Source organism: Nothobranchius furzeri, chromosome 16 (assembly GCF_043380555.1).
Source record: "Nothobranchius furzeri strain GRZ-AD chromosome 16, NfurGRZ-RIMD1, whole genome shotgun sequence".
NCBI classification, from domain to species: Eukaryota; Metazoa; Chordata; class Actinopteri; order Cyprinodontiformes; family Nothobranchiidae; genus Nothobranchius; species Nothobranchius furzeri.
The window spans coordinates 47,855,113-47,868,334 of record NC_091756.1 but is presented as its reverse complement, the minus strand read 5'-3'; the positions used below and the strand labels follow the sequence as shown (position 1 = coordinate 47,868,334).

At 39.3% G+C, this 13,222-nt stretch overlaps 1 protein-coding gene across 3 annotated transcripts in view; it reads right to left on the bottom strand.

Moving 5' to 3' along the window:
• The window catches only part of sema4gb (sema domain, immunoglobulin domain (Ig), transmembrane domain (TM) and short cytoplasmic domain, (semaphorin) 4Gb), a 72,778-nt gene that overhangs the window by 19,089 nt on the left and 40,467 nt on the right, over positions 1–13,222 (bottom strand). For all 3 annotated transcript variants that reach the window (XM_054749336.2, XM_054749337.2, XM_054749338.2), the window contains 6 exons: positions 13,147–13,209; positions 12,784–12,882; positions 12,595–12,688; positions 9,751–9,864; positions 9,320–9,474; positions 4,426–4,601 (listed from right to left, as the gene is read on the bottom strand). In XM_054749336.2, the coding sequence (XP_054605311.2) occupies positions 4,426–4,601; positions 9,320–9,474; positions 9,751–9,864; positions 12,595–12,688; positions 12,784–12,882; positions 13,147–13,209 (701 nt within the window). The remainder of the gene's footprint in view (positions 1–4,425; positions 4,602–9,319; positions 9,475–9,750; positions 9,865–12,594; positions 12,689–12,783; positions 12,883–13,146; positions 13,210–13,222) is intronic.

The following is a 13,222-nucleotide window of genomic DNA, read 5'->3' as shown; positions in this document are numbered from 1 at the left end:
ATATAATCCAACACCCCAAATACATGTCCAGAGGACACACTCAGGATTAATGATTCAGAGATGAAGAAACACAGATATCTAAGAGGAAACTACAGACAGGATCCAGTTTCAGACACCGCTCAGATCATCGGTGAGAAGTACAGAGATTACCCAGGACTGATCTGGTTTCTCTAAATACAGCGTATTCATCACCCAAACCAAGAGGAAGCATCTGTTTTCAACACCAGACTTATGAAACTAAACTGACTCGATTTCCTCTGAGTCATAAACAAAACCACTCTGTGGGTTTTTTTGTGCCACACCTGTGAAAGGATTATTAATGAAGAACCAGGTGACTCGTTTAGTCTCACGCCCTAAAGGTGAGATTAGTAATGGGGGGGTGACATTTTTAAACTATTTGTGTCCCACCTCAGTGTTCAAGAGCATTCATGTAGGAAAAATGAGAACCAAGTGAAACCAGAGTCAGTCTTGAAACATGGCGAGTGGTATTGCTCAGGGGCTTCCTCACTATACTGCATGGCTGAGTTGTACTCACACAGGTGCACTTTTAGTTGTTTTTTGAGGGGGAGGGGAAAAAAGCAAGAATAAAGTGTGTCTTTGTAAAGAATTTAATGGTCAAACTGATAAGAGGTGAAGAAAGAGAAGAGCCTGAAAGAATGAGATGGATAGGATTAATGATGCATGGCAATGCTGTTCTCTTCATCAGAATCTAAACACCCTTGGGACAGCTATATGCAGCATGACTCGGCACATCAGCATAAACACACTCTCATATTAGTGCCAGAATTTCTGCCGGCGGTCGTTTTCCTCAGAGACCTGCACATTAGCTCTGACTGCTTCTTCTTTTACAACAGCCCACTTTTATTAAAGCATCATTTTATATCATGAATGAATCTGTTTTGTTGTAATTCCAGGAGACATTTTTATTAGGCTGAGATGTTGTGAAGCAAAAATATAATATAATGAATTATGTATTGAAAATGTAATTCGTGATCAGTGTTTTTAGGGTTAAATATAACTGGAAATAATTATTGTTCGACAATTTTCAGGCAAAAACGTATTTTTATGGTGTTATCGGAGTTACAAAAGCAGATTGTTCATGTTATTTTTGTGTGTTGCCATTAAACCCTCAAGGTTTACAAATGAGTAAAATGCTAATTAGAATTCAAGGCTAATTAAAAGATCTCTCTCAGTTAAAAAATGACAGAAAACCACACATATTTTGAAACTCTCCTTTTTAAACTTACCAGTTAGGATAATGAAAAGCGATTTTTACATTTTCATGTAATAATTTTATGAAATTGTTTAATTTTTAAGAGATTCTTTACACTAAAATTTAAAAGTGTTATTATCTAGACAATATTATATAAAATTTTAGGCATAAATCCCAAATTGGTCTAGTTTCTTTCTTTTTTTGCTGATAAACTACAAGTGAGTGTCTAATAATGCTGTAGAGATGAATGTCATTATTTTTGATTGCAAAAATGCATACATTTATTATAATTAAATTGGAAGTTTCTTTGACATTTTGAAGTAAAGTAAAGTAAAGTAAAGTAAAAGTTTATTTATATAGCGCCTTTCACAGATATAAATCACAAAGGGCTGTACAACATGATAAAGATCGGGGCAAATACCTCTAACCAATAAAAACATCAGAAAAACAATAGCAGTGATAAACGTAGAAAATACAATCATGAGTATAAACAAAGTGAAGGTGTGAACCCGATAATATACTAATTTCTATGTTTTTGAAACATTTGGGGAGTCAGGATTCTTTTAGAAAAGAGAAAGGTGCACTTTGGATGGAGTCATTCCCAGACTAGTATTTAGCGCATTTTAACTTTTTTTGTTAATTTGTAATTATTTAAATATTTTTCAAATAATGACATAAAAACATAAGCTTTGAAATCTAATATCAATGAAAAAAGTGAAAAATATTAGTGAAAAATCATCAACATCAACAAGAAAAGAAATGTCTGGCCTGGTTTGTTGTTTTGTTTGAACCCAAGAGTCTCATTACCTGTATTTCAGAAATGCTTTGGAGCATGAAACAAGCTCAGTGTAATGATGAAAATACAAAAACAGTGGAAAACAATAAACTTCCAAATGTTATATCTTAGTGTTAATATGTTTTGGATTTCATGTTTTTATTGATTACGTGTTCAAGATGTTTTACTGTCTCAGCTTTTGGGGTGGCCAGCCTATTGGCAGTCCCCTTTGGACCCGCACATGGGGAGGTCAATCACTGACCCAGTGCTCTCTAGGTCCACCAGGCAACACCTCTTCTAGGTGCATTTTTTTAACACCCAGGGTGTGACTTACCCTTTAGAGTTATTATAGTTAATCTATTTAAGGTTTAATTTGTGGTTTCCTGCAATGATTGTTGAATAATTTTTCAACTTTTTTATTTATTTTTTTTAACAACCAAAGATATTTCTTGTAATAACAGAGGTATGTGACCACACACAATTGCCTTTTTGGTTATTTTCAATAGAAATTCAGCCTGTTATAGCAAATTTACAAAACAAGCTAGGTTTTGAAAGCAAACACTGATATGGAACACTCAACCCTCTCTGCGAGTATCTTCCCTGAGACGCTTCTACCGAAACAGGAAACCTGCATTGCTGTATACGAGATAGCGCTATACCAGTCACAGTTTTCTAGGTCCGAGCGTCTTTTGTTGTCCGTGACTTCAAATGGTGTTTGCCTTTTTGGGACTCTGGTAGTTTGTCCTAAAGTTGAAGTGGTAGCAGCCGGCTGTTTCTCCTTCTATGATACTATTGAGCGGAGAACCTCTCACACCAGTGGTGTTCTGGTTCTAAATACGCGAGTGTGTAATGAATGAAGGACTCAGGGAAGTGTGGCAGTTTAGCAAAACTGACAACGGGATAGTCTGATGGTTGCTTTAGGTCTCAAAGTTGTTGTTGACAGAGGTTTTAAGACAAATGCGACAAAATCACTTTATTCCTTTATTTCATCTCCACAATATATTTATAGCTATATTATGTTTTACTATTTACTGCATATACTATACTAATGTTTTATTTTACTAATGCAATTGTTTTCCAAATTTGCTATAGCAACTTTAAAGAATAAAAATAAAATTCTTCACTATTTTCCACAAACAGAATTAGGAGATTTTCTTTGAATGAGGAGAGGCAAAGGATACAACAGTCAGCATGTGTGTGTTTGACTGAAGATTTGCAGCTCTATGATGCCAGATGTCACTCAAAACCAATCAGCCTTGTTTATCACTGGGAGTTTTTATTTTTTATTACATAAAATAACATAATTTGTGAATGTTTTCTACTCTTGAGGGTGCAATACGCCACCACATATATGGGTAACATTTTACAATACAGCTAATAAATAGTTTATAGATATAAAATTAATTAATTTGTAACATTTAATACACCATTAATGAGGGTTTATGCATTAATTGTGATAAAGAGAATGTCACAGCTTTACTGCAAAATAGTGAGCCAAATCTGTTTTCTTACGCTCATCTTTAATTAATGCATAATAAACACTTATCAGTGATCTATAAAATGTTACAGATACATTTATTACATGTGGATTAACTATTTATTAGCCATTTCTAAGCAGAGCCTTACTGTAAAGTGCTACCCATAAATGTTTAGATTCAAGCTCCTCTCATTTGACTATGGATCACCATTTGGCTTTTATTTATATTTATATGTTTTACTGAATTTTGTATGCAACTGTTCAAACAGATATAAGGATCTATCTGGTCAAACCAATAACATGGGACAAGATTCAGGCTCATAACTTTGTAGAATTGAAGCTTTCAGTGATAACAAATGTTTACATGAGAAGGATTCTGACTAAATAACTTAAGGAAATTCAAATTGATGTAACATGTTTTTTTTATTCCAAAAATAAAAGAAAATACAGATTCTGACAGCATTGATTTGCCATGTTTTTGGCAAGCCATTTGTGAATTTAACCAAAAAAAGCTTGGTTGCATTGCTTTGTCTTATGGCTGCAGGAATTAGTAACAAAAATGGCTTCCCATAGTTCTCTTGTGTTTGAATCTGATCCTAGCTACGCTAGAAAGCCATTTGGGCTCCAGAGAATATGCTGCGTTCCATTTGTCTTGGAAGCTGGAAACCAGTAGCTCATTGTGGTGACTGTTAGCTACAGTTAATAACAAATCACATTTTAGGCATTTTAACACCTTAACAAACTAACAGAGATGCAATTAGAACAATTAAATAGCTAGCATATTACTGCAGATGTCTACACACTGGGGCTGGTGGTGACAAACATTATTTTTTCTGAATGGGAAATTCTGACTTCTGAAGGGAATTTTAGTACTTTTTTCTGCCTAGGAAAAGCTTGATGTCAAACTAAAATTTTCAGCCAAAACAAAGAGAAAAACAGAAATAAGTTAGCATCTCTCACCATTCCAGACCAAAGATGCCATAAAAAATGCTGCTTTGAGCATCTCGCCCTTGCAGAACAAAAACATCACGCAGGATATTGAGGTGCAGCTCATATTCTGGGACAGAGCACACCATTCTGGCTTTGAGGAAGGTTGTCCACTTCCTTTGCAAAGTCCTCTGTCCTCCCCAGTCATTCTGGAAGAATAGAGAGAGAAGAGAATAACTAACTCCATAAAGACATGACTGAGCATGTCACATCCACATTAGTAAACACATGCAGGGGCAGATGATGGAAGTTGGGGTCTTATAAAAGTATCTATGGAAACTCAGACTGTGACTAGTTTGGTGCATTCGCTCTAATTGCATTTCAGCAGCAGCGGGAGGCAAGGAAGCTCAGCGCATCTCAGCAAAAGAGTCACTTAATGCACCTCATTTAGAGAAGAGGAAACACAGAGATGGAGGCTCTTTTTCTCTGCGTTACCCTGAATATTATGGTGTCATCTTTCTGTGTTTGTGTCTTTGGGGGACATCTGCAGTTCATCAAAATGCACTGCCTGCCTCAGCCTCCCACATGCAAAGGAAAAGTCGCTAAAATCAACATAGCACACACAGAACCAACACGTTTGGATCCTTCCATCAGCACAATGTCTTACAGGTGAATTTTTCCATAAAATCAGTATCACCAAGGGCTTTTACTCAAGTGGGGTTAAGGACAATACAGAAAGTAAACAATCTTAGGGATTATTCTAGGTCAATATTCTGTGCCGAGTTTAACAGGTGTACTGGCAGATTACAATTGATGTTAATCAAAACACTAGAAGGAAGTAAGAGTAAAATAAGCAAAGCAATGCAATAGTTGCCTGTGGTAAATACCGTAGTCTGCTCATCAGTCAGAGGGAATAAAAGCTCATGATGAAGTTTTTCTATATTCATTATAGAGATAAATAGAACAGCCAAATGACCAGCGCTCAAACGGTATCTCCAAATGGCAGACATTTCTGCTTTTGGGTCATTGAAAACTCTTTTGTCATTATTAGCTTCTGTGTGAAAATAGGCCATGATTGACAAGAAACTTAGTGAAGATAAGTAACTTTGGTTGCAAAAGATGACAAGTCTTCTGGGGTTTCAGGCCAGAGGCAAATGTCAGTCTTGTCTATCTGCAGCTCCTCCTGCAACCACTGTGGTGTCTGGCTGCCACGGGGGCTGAGCTGGCTGGGGACCGGCTCGACATCTGCATTTGTTGCTGTGGCCTAGTTCAGACTGAGTTATTGCACTCTCAACTGTTCTGACAACTCCACAGCACTGATGAGGCGAGATAAAGAGGGGAACTTTTTCTAGAAATAACTTTTTGGGGGGGTTGGAAAGAAAACCAAGAGAATTTCAAATGTTGGCAGTTTGAAAAAGTTAAGAATGATTTCAAGAAAGTGAAAAGTTTAGAAAATTTCACTCCATGGAGTTGCATAATAAGATTTTGAAATAAATATATGATACAAGGATTAATATAAAGACTGTGCTGTTGTGTATTGACTTGCTGCGGTCGTGGGCGGAGATTCACCGAAATTAACTGTTTCATTTTCGGGTATAAATTCAAGCTGACAAAAATAAGTCTACTTGAAATGTAAGTTTGTTAAAAATAGCCACAGAAAAAGAAAAAGCTTAAAGCTTAATCAGTCACTCTGAGTTTTTAATGCGGCTGAACATCAAAATAGTCCCCTACACCGATCTGCTGCATTAGCTTCTGATAGAAAATAGATGGTGAAACTCTAGGATTTGAAAAGCCTGACAGTGTGGCATCACACTGTCACATGTTCTCACCAATCATGACTCATGACGGGGAATGCTGTTGTTGTTTTAGTATCCAGGAAACAAGAGCACATCTAAGCTAGCAGAAGCTAACCATTAGCATTAACTAATTCGCTGCCAGCGTTTCTCACCGTTTTTACTGTTTTTTTAAGAGTCACAGAACGTTGCGCTCTAGGATGTCAACGACAAAACTAACAAAACAAAACAAACTCTTACATCAGGAAGAATTCATGCTTTTCAAGCGTTATCCGTTCTTTCATAATCCGTTGTTGAATTGTTATCGGCAGAAGCTTTTCCGGTTCGCGCCTCACTATTTTTTACAGCAACGGCTTAAAAACAATCTCCTAACGCATGGATTTTCTGCTTCCTGGTCACGTGACGTGTGACGTATGCGGATGAAGATCAGCTTTAGAGCTGGGATGTTTGTTTTCATGGTGCGGGGGCTAGTTCCGATGCCCACACAGTAAAAAAATGTAAATGACGACTTTAGTCATCATTGGCAGTGAACGGTTGGATTTAAAAGGACGACTTTAGTCATCAATGGCAGTGAATGAGTTAACAACTCCACCACATGGCAGAACACCAGCAGGCTTGTTTTATTCGTGAAAATAAAACATTAATGTTGCAGAGCTAACAGTCAGTGGTAGAGTCTTGCTGTTGTCCAGTCGGAGGTGAGATGTCCAAATATCGGGAAGTAAGGCTCCAAATCCTGATGTCTGAAGCTCTCCTCTGATCTGGCAATCTGGCAACAGGCACACCAGGGCATTTTTGTACCCAGATTACGACTTACAAGGCATTAATTCCTAACTCAGCAAATGTGTTGAATAAACGACTGAACCACACCTTTAACTAAATCGAGGATGATTCCAGACAGGTTCAAAATGCCCTAAATCCCATTGTGCAAAGACCTAGTCTGGACGTCCTACAGACGTCTGGACCTGGTCTGGACCGACAGACTCAATATAGGCATGATCTGCACGTCCATGCGGCGTTAACTGTTTGCAGGGATTATTCTGTCATGATTTTAATACGAAATTGTTCACTTGATTTATTTTAAACCGTTGAAATTCCAGGCCCTATGAATCACACAACATAACACAGAACCTTCATAAACTGTTTAAAACATTTTGAAAACCCTTTGAAAATGGTGTTGGCAATTCCTTGGCAACAGTCACAGCTCAGGGAGATGCTGGCTTTAAACATGAAGCAGTGGAGAGCATTTGCTTTAGCATTATCATTTCCACCTACTCTGCTTCTGTAAAGGCCAGAATCTCACTGGGCTGAGACTGTAGGAGACAAATTGCAAATGGCATTTTCAAAATGTTTCCAGTTTCTTTGCCTGAGCTACTTGGCCTTGTTTCTGTGTTACTGAATGTTTTTAATTTGCTCACAATATTTGGGAGACAAATATCTTTTGAAAGCTGTCACTATTGTTGCGGATGTCTCAAACCCATCCCAACCTCAATGTGAGACAATTTTGGGAGGGAATGGTGACAGGCCTCACTGGAGACAACAAAAGAGAATGTCATCCTCACCTTTATTTAAATCAAAATAAAATGGTAAATGGTAAATGGCCTGTATTTGATATACCGCCTTCTAGAGTCCTGGAACCCCCCAAGGCGCTTTACAACATAATCAGTCATTCACCCATTCACACACTGGTGGGGATGAGCTACGATGTAGCCACAGCTGCCCTGAGGTGCACTGACAGAGGCGAGGCTGCCGAGCACTGGCGCCACCGGTCCCTCCGACCACCACCAGCAGGCAACGTGGGTTAAGCGTCTTGCCCAATGACACAACGACAGCGACAGACTGAGCGGGGCTCGAACCTGCAATCTTCCGATTACGGGGCGAGCACTTAACTCCTGTGCCACCATCAACCCAATAAAATGTAGTGCCCACTTATCTAGCTAAGGTAAAGAAACAGGTCAATAGCAAACTTAAAAAGAAGTAAAAACAATAAAATCACATGAAATATCTGGTGGACCAAAACTCAAGAAACTTAATAAAATCAGGAAAAATGGATAAAGGATAAATTACATCCCTTTGTAACTTTAATGGTCATGAAATGCTGGGTGGCTGCGCAGTGGTTAGAGCTGTTGCCTTGCAGCGAGGAGGTCCTGGGTTTGATTCCTGGTGCTCTTTCTGCATGGAGTTTGCATGTTCTCCCTGTGCATGCGTGGGATCTCTCCGGGTGCTCCGGCCTCCTCCCACCGTCCAAAAACATGACTGTTAGGTTGATTGGTCTGTCTAAATTGTCCTTAGGTGTGTGTGTGTGTGTGTGTGTGTGTGTGTGTGTGTGTGTGTGTGTGTGTGTGTGTGTGTGTGTGTGTGTGTGTGTGTGTGTGTGTGTGTGGTTGTTTGTCCTGTGTATCTCTGTGCTGCCCTGCTATGGACTGGCTCTCTGACCAGGGTGTACCCCGCCTACTTGCCCATTGACTGCTGGAGATAGGCACCAGATCCCCCCCCGGGCCCTCAGTGGACAAAGTGGGTTGAGAAGATGGATGGATGGATGGAGATGATGGACAAAAGTTGTATAAATCTTACATTTTAATTGTAGTTTTGGCATGACTGAAAGTGATATGAGCACCAAGTCAGTATGATTGTAAATGCAAATTTGCAGGTTTTCTTGCAATTTTGAGCCTCTAATTTGCTGTCAACTGCTGCAGCCCAGCAAGATCCTGGCTCAAGCTTTCTGATAATAAATTCTGTCTCTCTTTTGTTTTTTACAGTTTTCCACAAGAATAAATTCACCACACCACCAGTCACTTCTTTGATTGCTGAAACAGAAATCTCAATCTAAAGCACAATGTGACTTGTAGTTTTCCTGAAAACAGGTCGCATAAAACAAGTTTAAAAACAAAAACTATGATTAGAGGTGCCCAACTGCTACTTTATTCAGTGCTGAAATTACTATAAGAGGTGAGCGGCAGCTCATTTCACCCTGCACCACTCTCATAAATCACCAAACTCACGTCTGGCACCTTTTCTCCCACTTCATCTTGACATTTCTTTCCATAATCTTTCAGTTTCAGATGTTGGTTATTTTGGGTTAAAATACAGCCATAGTTTTGTGGTGTCTGATATTTTCATCAGTTGTGATTTCTGACCTTGCAGACTCGGGCGACCCGCGAAACTTTGGTCTGGGTCGGGTAAGCAACCTGCTCCTGGCTTCTCTCAGTGAAGAAGAAGTAAATCTTGTCATCGTCACCGATAGAGCTGTTGATGCTCTCTTTCAGCAGCACAGATCCTACAAAATCTGCCTCTGAACACACACACACACACACACACACACACACACACACACACACACACACACACAAACACACACAAACAAAGACCTATTAGAAGCACTGAAAGTGCCTCCTTGGAAACTGAACAAAGAGCTGTATGTACGATTGGATCACAGTGCAACTAAAGACAGAGCTATAGAGCTGTGCATCTTTTACGTTCCTTACTTACTTTCAAAGGAATGGAAAATGGTTCTATTAACTTTAAAGGAAGCACACATCATTATTTAGTTTATCTGTGCACTATTTACCTAGAAGCCAGCGGGTTGGGGCTTCCTCTGTCCTGAGGGTAGGGAAGGGGAAGTTTCTTCGGATGTCTGGTGAACTCCGAAATTCATACTGAGAGGCCGTGAACATTTCACCATCTGTTTAACAAATAAAAATTTAAAGGGTTAGAAGAAGACAGACTAACAGGACTTTTTGGTCTTCTATAACAGTGTTTTGTACAAAGGTTATCAAACAATTACTATCGTGCAGATTCATTCCATTCCTGAATGACTTCACAAGCTGAGCCTGAAGTATTTAGCCTAGCTGCTCATTAAACTGCTTTGTATCTTATGAAGATGTGTATGAGTGTAGATAATGATTAACTTGTTAAATCAAACACATACTGATAATAAGATCTGCAATGGATCATTGTAAGAGCAATATTTGTTTCGACTTCATCGATTTAAGCACACATTTGATTTAAACATCTTGTTCATTCAACCATATGATTAATTAATTTATACATTGTAAAGCCTTGTAGGATTCATATAAATTCACTTTTTTTATTCAGAGTGAGGAATCCAGTAGTCTGACTTTTACACATAGAGAGAAGGGCTTTTGCGGGAGACCTTGACAGTTTATTTTGCCTGCATTGAAGAACAATAAGTGAGCAAAGGGTTGATTTGTGAGTCTGGATCCTCCAGATGGTGCAACCTTGACTTTGCAGCTCTGGCGTGTATGAAAGGTTATGCTGTGTCAATTAGATGGTGAAATTGACCCTTTTGATTCACAACATATCCCCCCTTTTCAAGGACACAACGTCTTGGCAGAAAACCACGAGTCGCTGAACAATTCCAGAGGCCCTGAGGACTCAGCAGAGGAAGACAAAGTTAGTTCCCAGGCACCGAAGCATCAGGAGTGAGGAAAAGCAACCCCCCACACAGAAGAATAGTCAATAGATATCTGAATCATGAAATAGTAATCCCACTCAGCGAAATCCGCAAGCAGGAACCATGATGAGCAGGAAACGGACCAGATCCCAGCAATCCACAGCAATCCGAAGAAATTCAGGAAACCACAGCCGGAAAACCATAGGACGTCCAGAACCAGAAGAACCGGAACCCCGAGCAGATTATGTGAACATTAAAAATAAAAGCCTCCAGCCGGGTGTAATCATTTACAATCTCACCCTGCTGGCAGTCAATGAACGACCCCACACCATTGGATGTCAAGCTTATCAGGAAGATTTTGTCCTGGAGAGTTGCTTCAGGAAATCTGTCAGAATGATTACTAAGGTCACAGAGATATGCATGAACCGGGTGTGAGCTCCCTGAGCGAGGATCAAATCCCTTGATGCTGCATAACATCTGGTAGATATCAGCAGTAGTGATAGGTGGAAAAAAGAAATAGCGATTGACTTTATGAGGAGATTTTACATCTTTTGTCCTCTCATCATTAGAGGAGAGAACGGGAAGCTGGTGAAATAAATCACTTGGATCTGCACTTAACCTCTGACCTAACATGGCGCAATAACTCAGCCCAGATCATTAGAAGCATTCACCAATGGCTTAATTTCCTGAGGAAGCTAAAGGGAACACTGGTCTTCATGCTGTATATCTTTAGAGGAGAGTGTCCTGACGTCCCCCATAACTGGTCTGGAACCTCCTCTGAGTCCGACAAGGAGGTGCTGCAAAGAGCAGTCATACCCAGTCAAACACAGATCAAAAAGCTTCCTTTTTATAGAAGAAATTCATATCAGCAGATGCAGAACCAGACAAAATAAATATTCACCCTTCATCCCTCAGGTACAAGACTGAGCAGCCTCTGCTCTCCGTAGCAGCTTCTACCTTGAGGCTCATGATGTTTCTTTAAGTAGTCGTCCTCACTTTGCACTACAGTAAGATTTTATGTCTTAAGTACTGCCTTTTGGGATTTTATCTTAACTGGTCTGAGTAACACATCTCCTCCTGAATCTCTAGCAGGCTGAGAAAAGGCAATGAATAAATCTGAGTCTGGGTCTAAATGTAACGTTTCAGAGATTGGAGCAGCAACACACTTTAGTCTGGGGTGTGCCCCAACTCCGACTAGACTTTAGCTCATCATGCTCGTACGTTGTAATCTGTCTCCCTGCACAAAGTCTGTTCAGGATGTGTGCAATGTAATGAATTTTCATCTTTTTACTAAGCGACTTTAACCACTGTTGGATGATTGTGTTGGCCAAATCAAGTCAGCAGTAAAAATTCCTCATGTAAAAGATGGTGGAGGAGATAAGTCTGCAAAAAGTAAGTATGATGAACTTTGGATTTGTTCAAAGAAGGTTTGCAACCTTATATAGCTGCTGGCTTTGTGGTTTTGTTTGTTAATGTTTTTATGGTTTTATTAAAGGGTTTTCTAAAACATGTTTATGAAGTTCTTTGCACTATCTCTCTCACATAAAGAGATTTCAGCAGTTTCATTCATTTGAGAGTTCTGTCACTTTAAGTGAAACGAGATGGAGCTGGCCACACCCACTCATCCCATGCTCAGGCTGCTATAAGCTGAAAAGCTCTGTTATCTGGGAGGGGTTTGGAGAAGAGTTGCTGCTCCTCCAGTAGCAGATTTCTCTTGCAAGTGAGAGGTGATTCTGTACTAATTTCCCTGTTGTGAGTCACAAACCTTGAAATTGCCTGCTTAAACACAATTCCTAAAACCAAACACTGACAAAAATGGATGGATATAGAGGCAGTAGAAACCTAAATGGCAGCACAAAAGGAAGCAAGGGGCTTGTTTTGCATAATATGACCCCTTTAAAACTATTAGTCTTCAAATTTCAGGAAGTTGACCATGATATCTGAATGACGTCATGAATATTCAGCAGAAGAAGAACCGATTAAATATAAACAACAAACCAATGAGGAGGCCGGTGTATCCTTTGGCTGGGTCATATGGACACCTGTCTCTGCCCTCTTCAAAATCGGAAGAGAAGTTGAACCTCCCTGAATCCTTATAAGAAGTTACCAAAAAACAAATTAATTAATTTTTTTCTGTTATACCTTCCAATCACATCTACTTAGGTGTTATATTTCATAAGGTCTTACTATATAAGCACAGAGAGGTTTGAAGGCATTTGTCCCACAGACGTACAGGTGAGTTTCATTATAGTGCTGCAGAAAGCGGATGTGGTTGTAACACTCTGTCTGCAGAGAGCAAAGAAAAACAGGTTATTTTTGCCTCTACAACAAAAAAGGTCAGTGCATGCAAATAATTATTACACAAGTTATTTTTAAACAGCCACCCTGCATTGTTGAGCATTTGTGTTGCTGAGACGTAAAACCACAGGGCAAATGAAAAGATTATGTTCTTCGTTGGTTGTTATTTTACTCCCTAAGACACAAACTGTATAAAAGCATTATTTCCATAAATAAAGCATAAAGAGGTTGATGGAGGCTGCGGGCTTGTACCTGATTGTCTCTGCCTTTGTTCAGACACTGCTTCTTCTGTTCAGGGATAGTGTTCCAATTAATCTGAAAACAATGG